This window comes from Acromyrmex echinatior, chromosome 4 (genome assembly GCF_024713525.1).
Source record: "Acromyrmex echinatior isolate Ae372 chromosome 4, ASM2471352v2, whole genome shotgun sequence".
NCBI classification, from domain to species: domain Eukaryota; kingdom Metazoa; phylum Arthropoda; class Insecta; order Hymenoptera; family Formicidae; genus Acromyrmex; species Acromyrmex echinatior.
In genome coordinates, this window is record NC_141855.1 from 1879151 (window position 1) to 1901604 (window position 22454).

At 35.9% G+C, this 22454-nt stretch overlaps 3 protein-coding genes across 6 annotated transcripts; 1 reads left to right on the forward strand and 2 right to left on the reverse strand.

Annotated features, from left to right (window-relative positions):
* Nucleotides 1-435: 435 nt before the first annotated feature.
* Nucleotides 436-12455, reverse strand: BRWD3 (bromodomain and WD repeat-containing protein). Of its 4 annotated transcripts, none has more exons than XM_087406046.1 (22): nt 12228-12455; nt 12048-12106; nt 11929-11958; nt 11614-11673; nt 10081-10231; nt 9855-9953; nt 9383-9720; nt 9134-9288; nt 8698-9015; nt 8197-8614; nt 7895-8120; nt 7418-7748; nt 7016-7205; nt 6653-6898; nt 6356-6580; nt 5857-6235; nt 5259-5658; nt 4955-5173; nt 4699-4879; nt 4472-4628; nt 4275-4391; nt 436-3835 (listed from the first exon to the last, which is right to left on the reverse strand). In XM_087406046.1, exons 1-22 carry the CDS (start codon nt 12268-12270, stop codon nt 2850-2852), a joined length of 5328 nt encoding a protein of 1775 aa, XP_087262172.1. In that variant the 5' UTR covers nt 12271-12455; the 3' UTR covers nt 436-2849. The 4 variants fall into 4 exon arrangements, with proteins under 4 accessions (XP_087262172.1, XP_087262171.1, XP_087262173.1 ...); XM_087406045.1 differs by having other exon boundaries at nt 4460-4628; nt 6356-6577; nt 12228-12454; XM_087406047.1 differs by having other exon boundaries at nt 4317-4391; nt 4460-4628; nt 12228-12454.
* Nucleotides 12456-14113: 1658 nt separating this feature from the next.
* Dhdds (Dehydrodolichyl diphosphate synthase subunit) lies at nt 14114-16483 on the forward strand. The gene is made up of 5 exons (XM_011058505.2): nt 14114-15096; nt 15183-15344; nt 15435-15583; nt 15927-16111; nt 16209-16483. Exons 1-5 carry the CDS (start codon nt 14936-14938, stop codon nt 16437-16439), a joined length of 888 nt encoding a protein of 295 aa, XP_011056807.1. The 5' UTR covers nt 14114-14935; the 3' UTR covers nt 16440-16483.
* Nucleotides 16484-17055: 572 nt separating this feature from the next.
* hook (hook microtubule tethering protein) lies at nt 17056-21945 on the reverse strand. The gene is made up of 2 exons (XM_011058503.2): nt 21023-21945; nt 17056-20950 (listed from the first exon to the last, which is right to left on the reverse strand). Exon 2 carries the CDS (start codon nt 20517-20519, stop codon nt 18447-18449), a length of 2073 nt encoding a protein of 690 aa, XP_011056805.1. The 5' UTR covers nt 20520-20950; nt 21023-21945; the 3' UTR covers nt 17056-18446.
* Nucleotides 21946-22454: the final 509 nt, after the last annotated feature.

Genomic DNA, 22454 nt, shown 5'->3' on the forward strand with positions numbered 1-22454 from the left:
ATATTTGAAATTTTTTAACATAAATAAGCCATTAATTTTGAGAGCGATTCGCAAGTTAAATTAAAAATAAATTTGAATGGGACAGACATATAGGAATTTTTTAAAATTTAAAAATTAATAGATCGATTCTAAGCAGAACTGTATGGCTCATAATTTGCTCTCATAAGACATAAAAACTTAAGATGTTCTATAATTTTATGCATATATATCGCAAGATGTTTGGGCATTCGTAAATATCTAATGAATCTTACGATTAGCAAGAAGCTCATAAAGATACCATAAAGATAAAGTTATAAATACTTGTAAGTTCTTACAAGTGTTACGAGAATATGTTACGAGCCTTACGATTCTGTTTAAAATTTAGACATAAAAAAAAGATTAATGCCTCTTATAAAATTTTCAAGATTAATGGCATAAATAATCCACAAGTAGACATATATAAAATAATTTAATCTTTTTATTGGTGGCGGTGGGTTTCAAAAAACCGTATTGTATATAATAGAGCACGCTGATTTCACAACAGGATAAGTGTCAAACTGTACATAAAACATAGTTACTTTATATTAAGTCCTGTGTACGTTCTGCATCTTTGACGGAGTATATATACATGAAATTATATTCCTGGATGTTCATCACGTGAAGTATATATCAGTTATTGTATTATTAAGAGTGAGACCAAAGTTAACATCGTTAAATTAATATTAATCCAAGGCTAGATGCATTATTGAATCTACATGTGATATGACTCTTATGTAGGTCATTAAAAAAATATTCATTATAATCCTAATTATTGATAATTTACATTATCATATATTTAATATTCTTAAACTAATATCACAATGGCTCGAGACAGTCAAGACTTCTGATGTTTGTGCATGTGTCCTGATAAACGATGTTAGCTGTTGGCGACACAACTGTCTTCTGTATCATCATTTATACAACTACGTGTAATGCGTGATCCATTCAAATTCGCGTCATATAAATCTGAAAAACATCTCTATTTGCCTTCGTGAAAAATTCTAAAATTGCATGACTTTCTTAAATCCGTAACAGATGTATAAATTCTATGTAAAAAATCGTTATTTCACGCGCAAACTACAGATCATAATATACACAATTCGTCTTATGCAACATCAATATTAAGAAGAAATAAAAATTATTCTCGAATGGATACAATATATTTACACGCACGCGGACTCACTTTTCTACACATGATGTGCGATAAACTTAAGTGAGAAGCAAAAATAGCGCTGGCAGGATTCGCAAAGAGAAAAGGAGGAAGAAAAAGGAAAAAAAGAAGAGTAGAAAATAATAAAGATGCCTTGTTGTACTCCCAAATATTGTTCATCACATTCAAGGAAATAAAATCAATTCTTTTCGTATGCTAACAACAAATCGTTGTCGCTATCGCACATGTCACGTTATTTAATATAACTTAAAAATGCAAATTATAAGTCCGCTGTCTAAGGAGGTAACCATTGTGTATAACAAAGTATATAGAACTTTTTCTCGGGTAAAAAATTCACGTTTAATTATATTACGTTTTTTTCTTGAAAATTGTTCGTAGATAAAATAAATACTAATTCATGTTCTTCAAAACATGTTTAGAAATTTGCACACTCTTAATTGTCTCATTGCAGTTCTTTTAAATTACATCAAGAGAAATCTTGAATTGTTACATCAAAATTTTATTGAACAAAAATCAAAATTATTAAAAATATATAAAGTATAATTAAAAAGGCTTTTAAAGGTTTTTTCTCTTCTCGAATGTTCTATACTTCCAACGAAAATGATGGAACAAATGATTGTATAGCTATTTATAGCTATTTTTAATTATAAAGATCTATAGTTAGCTATTTATTTAATTTATTCATGAATCGAAAAATTTTTTTTCTGTTCAATATCACTGCAGTGAAGAAATAAGAGTCCTTTGAGCTCAACTCTCAATGAATAACTATTACAATGATAATATGAAGAACTATTAAAACGATAACTTGATAAATTTCATAAGTGCATTGTTCAACCTTTGTTGCTTTAATGAGACTGAAAACTGTTTTATAAAATAACACGATTTTCCTTTTTCTAGTCATAGCATTAAAATTTCATTTGTCAACTAAACTTTTGAAATCGATGGAAGCAATCGATATAAGCATAGACTTACATTTTTTCGCGAAGACTGTACTGTTTCTACACTTTCAAGATGATTAACAAGATAATCATTATACCTGTACAACAACACGATTATACATAGAATTTTCGATATAATCTTTTTTAGAATAAATGGAACTTTATATAGATTTGCCTATCGTTATTTAATTTGGTTGAACCTGCAAATAAAACGGTAGAGTGATCAAAATATCATGTATTTGTTCACACTGTTTGTACCATAGAGCCAATGCATTGTCCAAATCGACAGTACAGGTCAATATAAAAAGAAAAGAACACTTTCTTCAAGCTATTTCATAAAAATAGAAGTACTTACGCAGAAGCGTCCGATACGGTTCGCTCTATGACAATTGTAATATTTTATACAGGTAATCTTAATCAAGAGCGTAGGAGAAAAAACTATAAATAAAGTATCTCGCTCCAATTTCCACTGCGTTATCTCCTAAGACTACATCAGAGTGTCTCTGTCGGAGATTCATGTTGCATTGCATTTCCATACTTTATGGAAAAGCGCCGACGGAGCAAGCGTCGAGACAACCTCAAGATCAAGAAGAACGATTAAAAATTCCATCTTTGGACAATTTCTTCGAGCGATAATGATCTGAGTTTTCAATACGCAGCACACACTACAGTCTTTAAAATCCTTATTAATCTTTTAATGTCATTTTTATCTAGAGATGCCGTTAGGGCGATTCTAAAAGGTAAGCGCGGGCGCGCGGTGTCATTTTACGTATACGACCTCGACTACTTATACTAATGCCAGGCTCTGGCATGCTCTCATCGCTATCCTCAGCATACGAGCGACGCTTGATCTTACGCCGATTTCTTACCGGCATCATGGTACTGTCGTCGCTATCCTCATTGTAATAAGGACGTTTCCGAGCTGAGGATCGTCTGCTGCTGCCATAATGTTGCCTCGTGTCCTCTGATTCCATAGAACTGCGCGGCTTTCGACGGCTCGAACGCGACGATCTGTATTTTTTGTCAGAATAATCACTGTCCTCTGAGTCTTGACTATTAGTCTTACGTTGTAATTGTGGCTGCTCTTCTTCCTCTTCTTCTTCTTCCTCCTCTTCTGGTTCCTCTTGTTCTTCATCATTGTCATCTTCGCTCTCGCTGTCGCTATTATCATTTTTCCCATTATTAGCAGTATATTTTTGGACGTTCTGCACATTCTCAGACACTAACTTTCGTGACCTAGTATCTCTTTTGATGATCTTTTCCTCTTCGCTCTCTTCTGAAAATTCCAGCGCAAGTTCATCTTCGTTGTCTTCGATTATCTTGCTCTCCGCAACGTATTCCTCGTCGTCATCGTCGTCGTCATCGTTTGCAACAACATTCAATTTCACTTTAGATTTGGATTGCTTACCATTCTTAATATTTTTGCCGCGATTTTTGCGAACCTGCTTGCTACGACCGCCAGGCGTGTAATCGTCTCCAGAATCGGTATCAACACTAACACTGGGTATTGCTGTTCTTGCTCTAGTTCTTCGGACTGGGGCACTATTACTGCTATCAGTGTCTGTTGTTACTTCAGAGTCACTAATGTCACTATCACTATCCTTCAACTTTTTCGACACGGTTGATCGGCAGATTCGCAATTTCAGCCTTGGCCGAGACGGCCCGGAATTAGACCGTTTCGTGTGACCGTTTGTCATACGTGATGGCCCTAGAAAGTGAAATAAAAATTAGCAATTTGATTATAAAAAAAAATTGGTTCAGGCCAAATTATAAAGATCAAAATTATAAAGATGTAATGGGCTGCAATCAATATTGATAAAACAATCTCAATATATCGATTATAAGACTTGATTTGAAAATTATTGATAAGAAATCATGAAGGATTCGCTAAAGTTTGTGATCTAACACAACATGAATATAGTTAATGTAAGTTAATTAATGTAACGTTTTTTTAATTTTTAGTCTTTTTTATCAAAATATAATCCTTTTTTAAATTCAAAATACAAATCGCAAAATAATTTTTTATTAAAAAATTTGAAAATATCAAAAGTATTACTCAAAAGTAGTCTCAAAATCTGACAAATTCCTTCTCATATATTATATATGTATGAAAGTGATAATTTGGAAAAGGAGGTACACGCGCGTACCAGGTGCAGATATGTCAAAATTTTTCTTTTTCTGCTCTTTACCCAACTCCTCGTCGTCGTAATCGTCACTGTCTATATCGTCCTCATCGCTAAGAGTAGATTTTGATTTGGAAGGTCCTGCACAATAAATTTGTATTTTATCGCGTTATGTTTATACAAATCAGTAATAAGTAATAAGTATTTACCAGTTCCATTACTTAAATTTGTTTTCTTTTTCTTCTTCTTTTGCTTCTTCTTTCCTTTTGGTTTCGTTTTCTTAGTTTCAGATAGTTTATGTGCTGATTTCCAACTTGTAAGTATCCTACGCATATGCTCCTCAAACATGGCCGAAAGTCTTATTGTCATCGAATATATCTGGATAAATAGTTAAATGTTTAAGGAAATACGGAAATATATGAATAAAGCAGATATTATATTAACTTACCTTGGAACGTTTGTTGGTATTATAATTCCTACTATTCGAAAATATCAATCTCATATCCTTCGCAAATTCCGCTGGCGTCTCGTAATTGCCGCCTAATAAATCTTCTTTAACGGTACGCAAGTCCATCGGTGTATCTATTATTTGATGATACTCTGGATGTTCTAATGTGTCTACCGGTTCTCTAAAAAACAATTGGTCACATTCTTTTAAATACAAAAAAGAATGCTTCAAAAACTTCAATTTCTTCTCGATATACCTAAAAGGTATTGAATCTTCGCACTGCCACAGGGTCTCCAACAAATAGCGACTAGCCAGCTTCCAGTCTTTTGAAATCTCTTGCAAAAGTGAACATTTTCTTTTAGACCTTACTTTACTGGTTGAGGGTCTCTCAACGTCTACTTCTTCCGACTCGGAGGAGTGGTATGTATCATTTAATTGATGGTACACTGCCGGGACATCCACATCAGTAGTTTCTCTGCGTAAGAAATGTTATTTAAATAACATACAAGTATATACGAAAATTCTATAAATACAACTTTTGTACAACAGATATATCTTACTTTATTATACGCAGACACAAGTCAGTGACTATTCTTGCCTTTTTCACTATATGACTGTGTGGTTCGTTGAATTGTTCAGCGTTCGTTGCTAAATATCTAACATCAAATTGTGCTGACGTAACTCTTCTGTAGAAATGATTTTCAAAACGAGCCTTTATAGTCGACAAATCGATTGGATATTCAACAATATAAGCGTAAGTTGGATAAAGACTGAGATCCACTGGTACCACGAATGGTTCTGCAATTGCAAGACTCATTACTTGATCCAAGCCTCGGATAATTCGGCGACATGTCGCTTCTCTGTCACCCATCGGCCATTCCTCCGCGTGAGGTTGATATAGTATCGCTTGTCTTTCTTCCGGTAAGACGGGAACAGCACCACCAATTTCTACGGGGACTCCTAAACGAACAATTAGTGCATACAGCATAATTAGAGAATTTAAGTTCAAATTTCAGCAGAATATCAATCAAAATATCAATATCAAAATATCATATCAAAATATACATTATATCAAAATTATCTTTTACAGTTGTTTCACTCACTCTTTTAATTAATTTAAAATTAAACAACTGTAATGATCGAATTAAATGAACTTACTATCTTCATCAACAGGCTCAAGATCCCAAGGACTCATTCGTTCATATTCCCCATTGTCCCATCTGACGCGGAAGCACATAAATAATGATTCTGAAAATTCTTCATCTAATGGCTCCATTCCAACAATCTGTCCCATCCACCAACCATCGTCGATCATACAACGAAATTTATCTCCCTCAGACCAACTTCGTGCCAACGCCATATCGAAGGTTTGACGCAACACGAGGAAATCTAACACATCGGCCATATCGTGGTACTTGATAGTAAAATTCTGTCCACTAAGTCGACCGTCCTCATCCATCAATGCTAATTTCAAACAGCACAAACGAGGCGGTCGTATTTCATATTTAATACCCACTACTTTTACAAACTCTTGTGCCTAGAATATAAAATTTCTTATTAGTATATGATTAGTATATGTCTCTCCAGCGTTAAAAATTTCAACAGAAAATATTCTGATCCCATATAATTAAAAACCCCTAAAATAAAGTAAACATACTCTAATATTTATCTTGGTCCATGGCTCGCACCGCGGACTAAGCTCATAAATCTTTTTATTCCTAATTGCATCTAAATAGAATTTATGACCTTGTCTGAAATATACTATTTCGTCGCCCATCTGCGGATAATAAGGAGCTTTCCTCGGTATTACTTCGGTAAGCCATTCTGAAGGTCGATAAATTTCAGGAACTTCACGAATACCATTAGCTATTTGTATTCCCTGCTGCATAAAGATGAGTGTTTAGAAAATGTTAAATTAAAATAAAATAAGAATCGTGACATCTATAAACAATACTTTTTTCTTAGGACGCCTACTGCGTCTTCTGTCCGTCTCACTTGGGGGTGTAACAGATCGCTTTTTCACAGGTTTCCGTTTACTGCGTTTGGGAGGCTCCAAATTCAGTCCGTGATCCGCAATCCAATCAGAATATTCAGTACTGGATTCTGTAGTGCTATCGGAACACATATCCTCCTCGTGAGCGGTGGAATCGTTGCTATTGCTACTGGCTGAACTCGCTGATGTGCCAGCGTTATCAAGATTCTGTAAAAATGCAAAGTATCCAATGATTAGTTGAATTACGCGGACTCTTCTATTTATCGTTACAACATAGCAAACATGATAAATATTTATCAATCAAATAAGGCTACTGTGAAATACCTCATATTCATCGTCATCTTCTTCATCGCGCGTTGCTCTAGTTCTATAACCGTGCCTAGTTCTATTACGTTTGCGATTTAAAAGTTTATTTCCTATATTGCCTTGATTAGTGGCAGTGCTCGAGGTAGGCTGTGGTCGCCGTCGCATTTCTCGCCGCCAACTATCTAATTCCATATCAGCCATTGCTTGACTTTACAAATAACATAAAAAAAAGTGAATTAATTCGAGAATTGAGTATATTTTTCTTTAACATTAATATTGATATCATATTTAATATACTAATGTCTGTATTACGAATAAAAAAATAAATTCATTTAAATTCATTTTAGTTTCTTATAAAATTTGTTGCCTTTCTAATGTTATTTATCTTATATTATTTTAAAAAATCCATGTAATATTTACATCATTTTAAACTGAGTCTCTTTTACAGCTGGATTCATGGGACGCGCGAGCATAGGCTTGTTCCATGGAGTAGTATTATCTCTTTGCCAATTACCACTGCTTTGCCGAACACCTTCAACATTACCCTCTCTCCTCAAACCAGCTCTACTACCGCGAGGACTTGCTATTTGACGGATTGGTTGTTCCGCGATGTTATTCTCTCTATCATCACCAGCACCGGCAGCTTCTCCATCCACATTGATATTTTGTCTCTGAGCAAGAGCCTCAATCAATCGATCAATGTTCGATCTTGGCTCTTGTTCTGGAAGACCTTCTATAACTTCTTGCATGCCTATTTAATAGAAATTTATCATTTTAATTTAATAATATAATTTTAATATAATTTTTAATATAATTTTTTTTGTTATTGAAGATTATTAGAACTTTTTAAGAATAGTAATTATTTTACATCATTTTGTATATGAATTGTTCTCTTACCGCCGGCACCAACTGCAATATTTGGTACCAATTGCTCGCCTCTACAATTTTCTCTTCCTGGTACTAATCGCTGCAATGCTGGCGGATATGGATTCCCATCTACATCTACCAAAAATGGTGGCGGCATTAAATGCGGCGCCGTTTGTGTTTGCTCATCAAGAACATAATTATTTCCATCTCTTATCAAAGGTCGATAATCCGTATGAAAAAATAATTCTTTTGGTACCTAAAAACAATGTAAAAAAATAAAATAATTTGGAAATGCTATGATACAAAGTAAAATAACATAAATGAAAACTTACGATTTTTAGTTTCTCTACTCCACATCCAAATCCATACATCAAAAGATGTCCATTAGAATCTGTTGCGGCGAGCTTTGTGCCATCAGGAGACCATTTTGCATCAAAAATGGCACAATTGCCCTGTCCTTCAACAAAATTTTGGAAACACACCATCGGTTCCGTATTTAATACGTCCCAAATAATAAGTTGTCCGTCGTGACCAGCACTAAGAATCATTCGAGGATCTATTGGATGCGATTCCAATACGAAAACCTCGTCTTTATGTCCCCGCAAAACCTTCATCAGTTCACCCGACTTTGCACCCCACACCTTCAACGTGTAATCATTCACTGCCGTTATAACAAATTCATCGCTCACGTCCCAACAAACCATGGTTACTCTCGCCTTTTTGTTTGTATCATCTTCCATTTCTGGTTCTCTGTAAAAAAAAAAGGAGAAAATAAAGTATTTTTTATAACAATGTATAAAATCTTTATCAGAAACGAAACAATAAATGCATACCCAGGGAGCTTTGCTGTCATGAGCAGCTGTTTATGTACCCATTGCTGTTGCTCGAAATGCCATACATTTGCAGTACCATCTTTAGAACCAGAAATAAATTTTAAGCCGCTATGCGCCCATTGAATACTATCAACTGTGTCAGAATGCGCCTCGATCTCGAGGACTCTGCGTGGTCCTTCGTCCCCTAACATTGCGTAAACTCTTACATTATGATCTGCGGAGCCAGCTGCCATAAATGCACCCCCGGGACTGAAGGAGGCACAAATCATTTGTGCTTGACCGGGCCTCATTTTTTCGTGGTATTGAATGGGCTTTGTACTATAATAATTAGAAACAATATGATTGTTATATATATAACTGTTTATACAAAAAGAAAATAATATTACACAAGGATATATATAAACAATTATATATATCTGATAAATTAAAAACTTACTGAAATACTGCTCTTTCATTCGATTTCTTTGTATGAGACCAAAAGGCTACGGATCCGTCAGTACTAGTAGAAACTAAATAATAAACATCATTACATACTATTGGACAAAAATTAATGGACGTAATCATGCCTGAATGCCCGGTTAAAACTGCCACCTTGAAAAAAGTATAATTTATGAGTAAGACATGATTTTCATATACATACAAAAGTAATTCTATTACATATGCATATCCATGATGGTATACTTACAGGTGACATTGATTGGAAACACCAGACCCGTATTATTCGATCTAAACTTCCCGCTGCTAACAAAGTATTATCGAAATTCACTGCAATGTCCATAATTTCCGCGGACGCGCCTCGGAAAGTGGCGAGCAAACGTCCATCGATGGAACTCCAAACTTTGACAAGTAAATCATCCGCTCCCGTTATGATGTATGTACCAGTGCGATCAAACAGCACACAGTACACCGCAGATAAATGGCCCAACGTATGCCGATACAACTTCATTTTGCTGTAAAACCTTGTTGGTATAGCTTGTGTCCGACTCAAAGGGCCAGAATTTTCACGTCCCTGAAGTACACGTACTATTGGGCAAAAAGATATACACAATGAAATTATATATCGACATTTTACATACAAAGCAAAAGACTACTGTTCAAGAATGCATATGATAAATATATCTTTTACGAACAGCTGTATGATTCTCAAACTTTCTCACCTATATTAGGCACTGATAAGCTACCGGCCAATTCTAGAAAAGGTTTTCCACCGAATCTTCCGGAATAATCGAAAATGTTGTATGTATGGCGCGTAGAATCTGCAGAAACAGAATTTTACAAATGCCATATGTAAAATATACATATTTGGTAAAAGTGAACATTTATTATGTGAGAAAATATTAATTTTAATAAATATATGATATTAAGACTTTTGTGATTTTATACCTTCGTGGGTACGCAGCAAGGATTGTCTGCCTGCTCCCAGAAGTGATATCACTCCATGAACGCATGGTGGCACTTCTTTTTCCAACACTGGTCCGATTCTGGCACATATTTGCAACAAGTAAGTTGATCCAATGTGAGGATATTTCTTTTCCTAAAAAGATTGTCACTTAATTAGTCGCTATAAGATAATCCACACATATAATATTAGATATCAAAAAATTTGGCAAATATCTATAAAGTATATATATCGAATATTATGTCAATATCATCAAAGATGTTTATTTAATTCTGTCGGTTTGTTTAAATTTATTATACAATCATATCGGTTGGATTAATAATAAGACTAAAAAAACTCTAATAAAAAATAAAAAATTTTCACAGAAAAAGGATGTTACATTAACAGATAAAATCTGCAAATATCAGTTTTTAAATCAAATATTAGTAAGAAAGTAAATTACATTTTGGATCAAATAGATCAGCTGGATTAAAAATGTTTATTTATGTTTATTTCAAATGTTTAAAAATTATAGAATATTCGCAAAAAGAAATACAGATTAAATCGACACTCACACATATAATTGGTTCTTATATTTAAAACTTAAGTATAGTTTTGAAATGTTATAAGACAATTGACAATCACAGAGCAGTATTAACATTTTAAAACAATATATTTCAGACGGTCTTAAAATAAGAACAGACTATGAGTATCCCAGTCATAGTTTTAATCAAAAACATGTGCATTTATTTAAACATTATATTCTGAATTTACAATATATAATTCTGAATCCTTTATACCAGACGTGTAAAACTCAAGAATTAATTAAGAATTAAATAATTAAACAAAGAGCTACGAGTTAATTCGTATCATTAAAGTAATTTAACTAACTCATAGTTCCTTGTTCAATTATTTGATTTATAATTATTTGAACCGTTTTTTTATCTTGTTCAATAAAAAATAATTACCTGTAATGAAAAAAATACTGCACAAAATCGAAAATTAATATTCTCTAATTACTATCAAATCAATTAGAACTGTCTGACTGATAATAACATCGCGCGAAAAATTCGAACGATCAAGTAGTTCCCACCGTTGGACCAATTGATACTTGCGCACGGACGCTCCAGCCAATCAGCGCGGCTCTCGTCACACACACGAGAATGTACTCCGTAAATAAGCTGCGGGTATCTATATTCATTGATCAGGTCACGCGAAATGGCCGGAAGCGCGCCGCGATTGGCCGACGGATGGCTATGGTGGGGGAACTGTGGCGAACGGTCACAGTACGAGTGTGAGACAGAGAAAGAGAGGGAATGAGCGACGTGAGAGGAATCACTGCGAAAGCGGTGGGATCAAAAGGGGGTAGGCAACCCCCCCGCGGATCGACGGAGGTACTCCCGTGCGCTCGGCGCATAATTTCATCGAACCACCTTGCGACGCGGCCTGAGGGACTCGCGTCGCATGGCGACTCGAGGGGCTCACACTCTCCTCGTCGTACCGATCGCCATGTCGTGACGATGCCATGCTATACTCACCAACTCCTCAAACGACTGACTATGCACGTTGCCCTCCCAATCGATACGCGCCGGTAATACCTGCGAACAGAGGGATGATCTAAAATCCATATAAGGGATGAGGGGGGAGGGAGGGGGGAAAATCAATGCCGATCGATCGGGTGAGCTCGATCGGCAAGGGCGCCGATCGTGCCATGGTGAGTGGCCGCGATACCTCGCGATCGACCAAGGTCAGTGACCTTGAGATTCTAATGTTTTGACAAGCAGAAACCACGTGCGAGCCATGTGGTCCGCGAGTCGCATTGTATACAGTGTCGGGCCCGCCGTACGGCTTACCTCAGTACGCTCTAGTTCCCGCTTCAGTATCTGAAACAAAGCGCGTTGAGTGTTCGCGTGACGCGATCGTAAGGCTGGTACGTGACATGGAAGGTGGACTCGCAACGTCGTTCACTTACCGTCGCGGCCTCCGGACAGATGCCCGATTCGAGAAACTTAACGATCAGGAAGTACAGCTCTGGAAAAAGAGATGCGCAGGGCGCCTTTAGTGACGGCGGAACGTAACGGCGCGACGATATACGGCAACACGCTCATCCGTGTCGTCCTCGCTTCGCCGTTTACGGTGTATCCGCGTTTACCTGGTGCAATTCCGGACTCGATTCTGGACACGCTGCCCTCCATCACGGCCGATCCGATCGATTTCCTATTCACTTACGGATGACGACGGTAACATTGGGCTTACGGCTTCTAGCGCCGCGATAACCACCGTGGTGTTCATTTTCTCTACTCTGTCTCTGAGAGGCCGCAACGCGCACACCGCACACGCGCACTCTGCCTACTCGACGCGAAGTAGTCCCCCAATGGCGGAGCGCCGCGCCGTCCTACGGACAGGAGCGTAACCGTCATCGCGCCACATGCGCGCCACGGGGCCCGGCCAACTCACGTTCTCCCTTGTCTCACATGATAATTTTTCGACTCTCACTATCATATTGATCGGCAATTTTCTGCGTATCATCCAACCGATCGATTATCAGATTTTTAATAAATTTTGCAAGGCCATATGGATAAATTTTACGCCTCACATGACTGTTACGGGAAAACATGGCGAACATCCGGATTACATCATCCGGGAACCTATCAGTGAAACGATGAATCCGCCATTGAGCGCGCCACGCTTGAAAACGTCTCGCGATTGGTCTCGCGAATCGCGAATTTAATCGAAACAAAATTATAAATCGTATAATTTGTTTTATAGAAACGAAACAAGACGGAAAAGTAATGTGAATAAAAACACGAATGCATAATCCAACAATGATTTCTCCTGCATGTAATCATCTTCATTATGGAACGAATTAAAAGTTTATTTAAAAAGAAGAAGTTTATTCGGTGACGCACGTGCACGATGATTTACGAAGATCACAAGAGAACTAAAGAAAAATTATGTATTAAAGTTACATTAAAAATGAAATTACTATCGTTCGCATCGCTCGCCTCATCGTACATCTTCGATTCGTACAACTTTCAAATGTAATTAATAAGTATGTATAAATCTGTAAGGCAAATTGTGAAAGATCACATCGACCTGCATCGGGAAACGCAATGCGTATCGATTCGAGTAAGATCATAATTTAGTGTGTCAGACCTACATGATTGCGATCATTCTCGAACAACCGTTGCAAATTAGATTTATGTGTGAATTTATAGGTTGGAATTTTATGGAGACAGTCTCTTTGTTTGTTGCAACTGCATGGTGATAATTAAAGAATTGAGAAAGGAGAGAAATAAAGAAAATACGCACATGGCGCAATCGCGGAAACGGCCAAGCGACACGTGCAGTATGTATAGGCTAGCGTGCACACATATAATTGTGTGTGTGTGTGTGTGTGTATGCGTGCAAGTATGTTTATATGTATATGTATTAATGTATAGATCTGTTTGCACTTCTTATTTTGCACTCTTATACTTTTTACACTCAGCGTCTTCGCTTTCTCTCTCTCATCAATGCCCAAATATATATTTATCTCGTTTTAAGTGCAACAGTTTGGGGAATATCGAACAAAAAATCTTGGTATCAATCATGAAACTTTTTTCTTAGAATGGAAAGTGAAAAGTGAAAATTTTCTCCATTAACTTCAACGATTAAAGTTTTCATCTTTCATTTTCTATCCTAGGGATAAAGTTTCATGATTGATACCCTTATGTATGTGTGTATGAATATACAATATATTTCAGATTTCGTGTTACTGAAAATTCCTAAAAATTTTTGTACTGAAACAAGATAAATTGCATATTCTGGTGTTGGAAAGAAAGAGAGAGAGAGAGAGAGAGAGCGCGACAAAAAGTGAAGATTTTGAGTGCAAAAAGTGTAAACAACACGACAGATTCATCACATGAGAGCGCGTGTAAGAATAATATATATGTGGATTAATTATAAATATAAATTTGCTATCTTCACATAGTCGTATTCTGTTCGAATCCGCTGTCAGGTGCGTTCCGTTTTGCACATGATGTATATATCATTTTACTTGTTCATTGAACATTAAAGAAAGATAAAATGATACTTATGCGTATCATGCATGAAATGAAATACCTCCATCATTTCTATTTTTGTGATACGCACCTGCAACCTGCACCTACAACTCACTTCACGTGAGAGAGAGAAGACGCGGGCCAATATGGCGGCCGCGCTGAATGAATAGAAAAATCAGGGCTCTCACGCTTCACTCATGCACGAATGTCGTGCGCATTGAATCAATTCTTTTTCTGCATTTCTTTTTCTCTATATTGAATTTTTAATCTGTATATGTTAAAGATCACAGTATCACACTTTAATTGAATTAATTGTATACAAGGCATTGTTAGATGGTCTTAGATCGTTGACGACGCCGGCAATCGCAGGTGTTTGATTCGAATTCGATCGTCCGACGAAAAAGATGTTCGATGAGAATCACGATAGCTATTCCGACGTCCCTGGCTCGCGTTAGATGAGAGAAAGAGAGAGAACTGATTTTTATCAGTATTTCGTTCGAGGTAATTGGGAGTCGAGGACACCTCGAAAATAACCTGACGTATTATCAACAGTATGGTCAAATTAGTGTAGATAAAACGAGTAATTAAGATGATGACGGAAATGTACAAAACTTGAAGACAGTGTAATATTTCATTTTTTAAATTACGATTCGAAGGTTAGATGATGACTGGCAGCTGATGTTAATCAGTATCATATATCTTGTGTTCGACAAGTATTGAATATTTAATAGTGAATGTGACAGAAACTTTTGGAACATTGAAGAGTCGAGTGCAGATTGTACATTTTTGTATGCCTGAACGTGAAATTTAAAATACGATGTCGTGGCTAAAGGAATGCACTTTGAATTGGTTTCAATCCCTAGCTTTAAGGATCATTAAGACCGGCGAAGTGCCTAAACACGTGGCTTTTATCATGGATGGTAACAGACGTTACGCGAATAAACAGAACTTGCAGAAAAAAGAAGGACATTCAAAAGGGTACGTATTTTTCAAGAAAATTTGCAGATATACTGGCTCGTTGTTCATTTATTTCATATCTTATATTTTATTAATATAAACGACAGGTTCGACAAAATGACTGAGATGTTAAACTGGTGCATGGATCTCGGTGTTGTAGAAGTCACAGTTTATACATTTAGTATAGAAAACTTTAAACGTAGCAAAGAAGAAGTTGATGATCTCATGGATCTTGCAAGGCAGAAGTTCAAGCGTCTCTTAGAAGAGAAGTGTGTAACATTAAAAATTTTTTAAATCAGATATCACATCGCAACATAATACAGATTTTGTTATTACAAATTTATATAAACAATTTCCAGGGAAAAATTGATGGACGTTGGAATATGTGTTCGTGTGATCGGCAATTTGTCCCTGATTCCAGAAGATCTATGTAAATTAGTTGCCGAAGCTATGACTATTACTAGGGAAAATAATAAAGCATTTTTAAATCTTGCTTTTGCTTATACATGTAAGTATAATTACAATGAACCATATTTATGTTTACACTTGATTTTATATATTACATTGCATGTAGGCTGCGTTCAGAGAGTGTGCTATCAGCATTATTGCATCATCTTGTTTTATGTCTCATAAACAATTAAGATAGAATGATGCAATAGTGTTAACAATATGCTGCCAGAACACAGCCTAAAATGATTTGAAAAAATTATTGATATAACGGTGTATTCTCTGGACAATTAATTTTGTGACGTATATATAAATAAATGTTTAATATTTTATATAATTAAAAAACTATATATATATATATATATATATATATATAATTTTTATATTTTTTAATATCGCTATAGCAAGGGATGAAATTACTCATGCAATTAAGGATATAATACAAGGTGTTAAGGATGCTGATATTTTACCAGAAGATATTAATGAAGATTTGATTTCTGATTGTTTATACACTTACAAGTCTCCAAATCCAGATTTATTAATTCGTACTTCCGGAGAAACTCGATTTAGCGATTTCCTCATGTGGCAAGTAAGAAAGTATTTAATTTTTGTGACTTGAATCTATATCTCTCCTTGCAATCAAAGCAAAATTCTGCATTTTTAAATTTTATCTAAATTTCTTTTAGATTTCCAATACTTGTATCTACTTTACCGAAGTATTGTGGCCTGAATTCAATATATGGAATTTTCTTAGTGCAATTTTTTATTATCAGAGATGTTATCCTAACTTGCAGAAAAATAGAAAAAATTTAAAATCAATCATGCATAATAGTAGAGTATCTATGTATCTTGATAAGTTACATAACAGACGCGACATGGCAATCGAAACAATATATCTATCAGCAGTTCAATCCTAGAAATAAATAAACATTATTCTATTAGATAAAGTGTCGAGTGAATGTTGAAAATATATGTTGCATATATTTTCTTAAAATTAACTTTCCATTATAATGTAGTTTATCGTATTTGTCCCAAGTAATTTGATTCTATTTTGAATTTCTACCAAATTATTATAGCAATTAAATTGTACTATGTCTTGTTGCATCATCAAAATTAAAAAAAATCTACATTTACAAATATATGTCAGTTAATCATATGTATGAGAACTAGTCAAGCGATTAAACAAAGACAATTATATGTGAAAACTAATGTCAAAATTTATACAAATATTTGTTTTGATACGTTTATAGTATCATAAACTCAGGGATAGATAGCTACAGATACTTCCAATTACATAAGATGTTTTAGAAAACAAGAAATAATGAAGTCTGGGATATATAAATTGATCAAGACCTAATATCGAAACGTTTGAACAATTATTAGAATTTTTACTTGTACAGAATCATTCTCATATTTCTTTTGTCATAAAATGACATGTAAAATAAATTCATACTTATGAAGAGAGTTAGATAATTAGAAGAGCAGATAAAATATGTATAAGTTAGATATAAGTAATTCATCGAACAACCAATCTTGCCAATAAAAAAAATTTAATAATGAATTATAACAATTTCAACAAACGTTTTTCTATTACAATAAAATATTTGTTTTCTGAAACGTCGCATCATAACTGTATAGATATTGATGAAATTCGCTTCCATATCATTCACATGTCGTATGTTAATACAGTGCATTTATGTATGATTATCTCTGTATGTACATTCCATACATTAGTTTATTCTTCATTGCCATGTGCATTGGAGATTTGTAAAATAAAATTGTAAAACAAATGTATATAACATAAATTATACATATGTGAAATAAATAATGTTAATCATAATAATATTAACGCGCGTGACTACAAAGATATAAATATATGAATTCTTTGCGTTGCAATATTTATATAATTTATATGTATATTATATTTTTCAAAGCCAAGAAATGTGTATAGAACGCTCTATACATTATTTACAATAATTTGGTTTATCATGTATTGCTGCACAAAGCAAATAATAATATTTATGAATGTACATTTAGTGTCAATAACTCTGAAAAAAGCGTCAACATTGTAAATATATACAATACTATCCTTAAACATAATAAGTGTTCTTCGATATAAGTATCATTTAAAATATTTCTATATCGGATAAAATTTCTAAAATATTACAGAATATTCGACATCTTGTGTAATATTTAGCTTAATGTGAAGTAAAACATTCCAATATCTATATATAATCTTATTTACAATTTAATATATATATCTTTTATTGAAAACCTGATTGAGATAAGATAATGATGGTAAACCTCTGCGATATAGATACAATTCTAGTACAAAAATTTAGTTTGCTTTTCTAACTGTTGGAGATATTTGTGCGATTATTTTTTTACATACTCATTAAAGATATAGGAACATGTTGGCACATCTCTAATAGCTAGAAAATCTTTATGTTATTGAATGAAAATCTGAAAATTCAAATGTTAAAATTATATTATATTATATTTATAGGAAAACAAAAAATTGGCTGGATACATAAAATAAAAATGTTAGAAAAAAAGTTATCATTAACAGTTTGTAAGCAGTTTCTATATTATTAACTTCATAAGGCTTCGTAAAAAATCAATCTTTTTACTTACTTAAAAAGTGGAGATATTTCACTTTTGCTCGGAATCATTCAATTGTATCTACATCGAAAGAAATACAATCAATTGAGAGACAATCATAACAAGGAGATATATGTAGCATGTTATGTTACCGAGTTAATATGATGCTGAATAAATGGGCAGTTGAATAAATCTGATCAAGTTCATGAATTTAAGTATGTGATATCATATTTATCGCACTATTAAGAATATCATTTCAAATCACCTTTTACCACTTTATAATAATACTTAAATGTCAAATCAACTTATTTTTGTTCGTTTCCTTATTTCGAGTTATAAGGCGGATAACGTCTCGACACGGGTTGCCTTTGTCTGGCTAGAAAAGATTGACCCTGTCCCGCACTAAGCGCCGCGAGGCGTTGATCCATCACCTCTCTATGGCAATTCCCGCCCAACCTATGAAAGGCGGTCACCATCAGCTTCTCCTCCATTTCTCGCAACAACCTGGATTCTTTCATGGAACGTTCCATGTCCTCGATCATCTTACGCTGCTCCATCAGCTGGTTACGCAACATGATGACTTCGTTCGGCGAAGAATTATTCTGCTTCGGATCAAGGCTTTTTATGACACTCTTGGCCTTTTCAATATATTTCTTGTGACGTTCCTCCAGCGCGGCGTTTTCATACTTCTTCCGCGTGAGCTTCTCCTGAAGAGCAAAAGCTTCCTGCTTTTGAGTCTGCAAAGCACTTTCACGTTCCTCGAGCTGCAGCGTCAGTCGTTCTTTGTCAGCTTGCACTTTCCGCAGTTCGTCCTGCAGTTGCGACAGCTTCTGATTCGGACTTACGTTGTCACTTTTGCTGTCACTGCTGCTAACTTGAGTACCCACCGTTTCTTCCAGTTGGGTTTCTAACTCCATTATCCTCTGATTTGCCTTACGAAGTTGTTCTTGCTTCGTGTTAAAACGTTCCTCGGAATCCTCAAGTAATGCTTGTATGTTTGGCAGCTTGTCCTCATTGCCATTCAACTTTATCTTCATCATCTTGTTCTCCATCTGCAGGCAGAACAGTTTTTCTTTTACCTCAAATGGCATCATTTCCGAGCCAGAAACATTGGTGCTGTCAGCGCTGGGTTTTGCCATGTTTTCGGTGGCTTGCAATTGCATGCACTTCAACTCCTCGTTCATTTCTTTTAGGGTATCTCTTTCGACAATCAGCCGATCTCTCTCCCTCTCTACAGCACCCAGCTTTGCTTCCATTTTCTTGCAATCAAACTCCAATCGATCGCACTTGTTGTTCTTTTCATCCAGCTTGTGATGGGCTTCTGTGCGCTGTTGCTTGCATAACTCCAGATGATTACGCAGCTTTGCTGTGAGCTTAACTTCTTCCTCGTATTTAAATTTGAATTGTATATTTTCTTTACTATTATCTTCCAATATTTTTAACTGTCTCTTAAGGTCACTCGCGTCCTCTATCTTTTTCTTGTATGATTCTATCATAATTTCATACCTTTCTACCTTGTCTTTGTATTCTCTCAAGGCATCCACTTCATCCTTCAGGTGATTTCTTTCGTCAGCTGCCTTTTGTAAATTCTCATTCCTCGACTGCAGCTCCAAATTTTCCTTTTCCAATAGCTCTGCCTTCAATCTATAATCATCCCTGGATGTTTCCATCTTGAACAGTTCATCCTTCAATGCTTCCACTTGCTTCCGCTCGGAATACTTAAAGGATTCTTCCGGGTTCTCAAACTCGTCCAGCCGCTCCTGGAGTTTCTTATTCTCTGCGATTAATGCGATCTTCTCTTCTTGCAACAGAGAGAGTTGTTGATCGAGCTCGTGGCACTTTTGTGCCAGTTGGTCTCTCATGTCCACTGCCGCCTGGAAATCAGCATAAAGTCTCTGTTGAGCACTGTCTGGTACATCTGGCACTAGAGACTCGAAGTTCACTTCCTGGATACTTTGCATTAACACCTGCTGTACCGTCTCTTCCATACCCATTATCCTCGTGATGAGTAGCTGCTTCTGGTTACAATTGACGGCACAACCAAGAATCAGCTGCAGCAGGCGGCGCAGCTCGTCGCTATCACAGTGCTCGCCTATCTTGGTCGCATCCGGCTTAACATAATTGGATAGTTGCTGATTCAAACATTCCACATAGTACTCCATCACAGCCTCTACGATCTTCTTCATGTTGCTCACTCTAAGGCGCCAGTTGGTGCCCACGTCGGTCTTGATCTTCGCCTTCCACACCGCTGTAAACCATTCTGGTGCGATTTTGGCTAAGGCTTCGGCTAAGGCAACACCGTCGCTTATCTCCTCCACAGAATTATGTGGCGCTTGGAGATCGAAGGTAGCCAACCACTTGATCAAGTAGTCCAACTGTTGCCGATGGTCCCCCATTTTGTTTCTTTTTTCTTGGACCTGGGAAAGTTCTGAGACTCGTTGATGATGTGGATCTCGTCAAATTCCGTTAATCGTGTCGTCCTTGTGACTGCGATTCTCGGTCGAATTCATAATCCCGTATATCAAATGTCGAAATGTCGAATCGGGATACTGTGCCGCAGATCACACGTATCCGAGAACTGTGGTGAATCAAGGATTATCTGCTCGCGTGCGTACTCTAGCTAACCAAGAAATGCAAAACGACCACTGTCATCGCGCGCCGTTACGGTCCGATAGCGCTTTATCGAGGCGGAAGTCGCGAAATTCGAGCACCGCCTCAGATAACAGCTCGTGCACGTAGCGCGTGATAATTCTATCCTGCATGGCGCACGTCAACCGACGAGAGGAACGTCCAGGTTGATCATCGTTCTCCTCCACGTATTCCGCATCTGGGAGATAAAACAAGATTTGGAATCATAACCGTTACATGCATCTCGCACTTTCTTTCCCCCACGAATTACCTTTATCTTTTTCAGGATTTCCACAGCAGGATTTAAGATTGTCTCGTTAATTATCGTAATAGATCTTGTGGAACATGAATCCAATGGGATTTTTAGATGTTTCTTCCTTCGGAAAGTGTGACAAGTGGAAGTTCTAAACTTCAAGTCCGCAAATACAATAAAGTAGTAAGCCTTAAGTCTTAACAAATTGATCAATCACAGTTGAATGTGAGAAGAATAATCGACTATGATTGGTCAATTCCTTAAGACTTAAAGCTTACTATTCTATTGTGTTTGTGAATTAAGGGTTGGAATTGTTGGGTATCCAGCTGTCACGGCTGATTTTTTAATAATCTTTCATGGCAACAGCGTCCGAGCAGCAGGAGTGATTCCAACAGATTCCAATAATCGAGTTTGATCGATTCGGCACGTATTTGCGAACGGGTAATATATTTATATTTATATAAAAAAGTAGAAAGGAGAGCAAGAAACGGAGGCCTGATAGTGTGATGGGATACGTAATAAGGTATTTGTGTGTGTGTGTGTGTGTGTGTGTGTGTGTGTGTGTGTGTGTGTGTGTGTGTGTGTGTGTGTGTGTGTGTGTGTGTGTGTGTGTGTGTGTGTGTGTGTGTGTGTGTGTGTGTGTGTGTGTGTGCGTATGATGTGTATAGTAGTCACATACACTTTAGGATAGAATAATTATTTAGAGTTCTATTCTGTAATCCTTAACGATGTTATCATTAAATAATTATCGTTAGAAGAGAACTTTTATTATTGTAACAAAATAACAATAAACTTGTCCTAAATTTAACAATAACAGAAAGATATGTAAATTATGACCTATATAAGATATCGGTATATAAGATTCGACTGTGAATACTGGCCTGTAGCTAAAGCTTCAGACATAATACGAGGGAGTAGCGATAATAATAAGTAATAATAGATTTCAACCTATCAGAAACTAAATATATCCAAATACACGATTTCTGATAGATTGGAGTTCAGTGGAGTTCAGCTGCTATTGATGAATTCTTCCAGATCTAAAATGCTGATTGGATGATCTAAAAGAATATACCAATAACAGCGAGCGCTCACTCAACTGTTGAGTCCGTTGAACGCAGCCATTGAAATCTAGGTATCAATTATGAAACTTCATTCCTAGGACAGAAAGTGAAAAGTGAAAATTTTTACCATTGAAGTTAATGGAAAAAATTTTCACTTTTCATTTTTCATCCTAGTTTTATCCTAGTTTTCATTCTTAGAAATACCCTGGAGGTCAATTGTGTAATTTGAAATGAGGTGAAAATTACAAAAGTGAGAAAATTCATTAAAATATTTATAATTTCATTGGTCAACATCTAGTAAATTTCACTTCTGCAACCCTCACCTCATTTTAAGTTATCGCTATTGTTGCGTATTTAAGACTTAACTTCAAAAAATTAAATAACAAGTA

Excerpts from the sequence above, each read along its gene's own strand:
- BRWD3 (XM_087406044.1), bottom strand. The coding sequence starts at position 12,270 with ATGGAGGGCAGCGTGTCCAGAATCGAGTCCGGAATTGCACCAG. Across the intron at positions 7,749-7,894 it reads TATTGCAGTTGGTGCCGGCG|GCATGCAAGAAGTTATAGAA; the intron begins GTAAGAGAACAA and ends TCTATTAAATAG. Across the intron at positions 4,392-4,459 it reads AAATTTAAGTAATGGAACTG|GACCTTCCAAATCAAAATCT; the intron begins GTAAATACTTAT and ends TTTATTGTGCAG.
- Dhdds (XM_011058505.2), top strand. The coding sequence starts at position 14,936 with ATGTCGTGGCTAAAGGAATGCACTTTGAATTGGTTTCAATCCCTAGCT. Across the intron at positions 15,584-15,926 it reads TCTTGCTTTTGCTTATACAT|CAAGGGATGAAATTACTCAT; the intron begins GTAAGTATAATT and ends ATATCGCTATAG. Across the intron at positions 16,112-16,208 it reads GCGATTTCCTCATGTGGCAA|ATTTCCAATACTTGTATCTA; the intron begins GTAAGAAAGTAT and ends AATTTCTTTTAG.
- hook (XM_011058503.2), bottom strand. The coding sequence starts at position 20,519 with ATGGGGGACCATCGGCAACAGTTGGACTACTTGATCAAGTGGTTGGCT.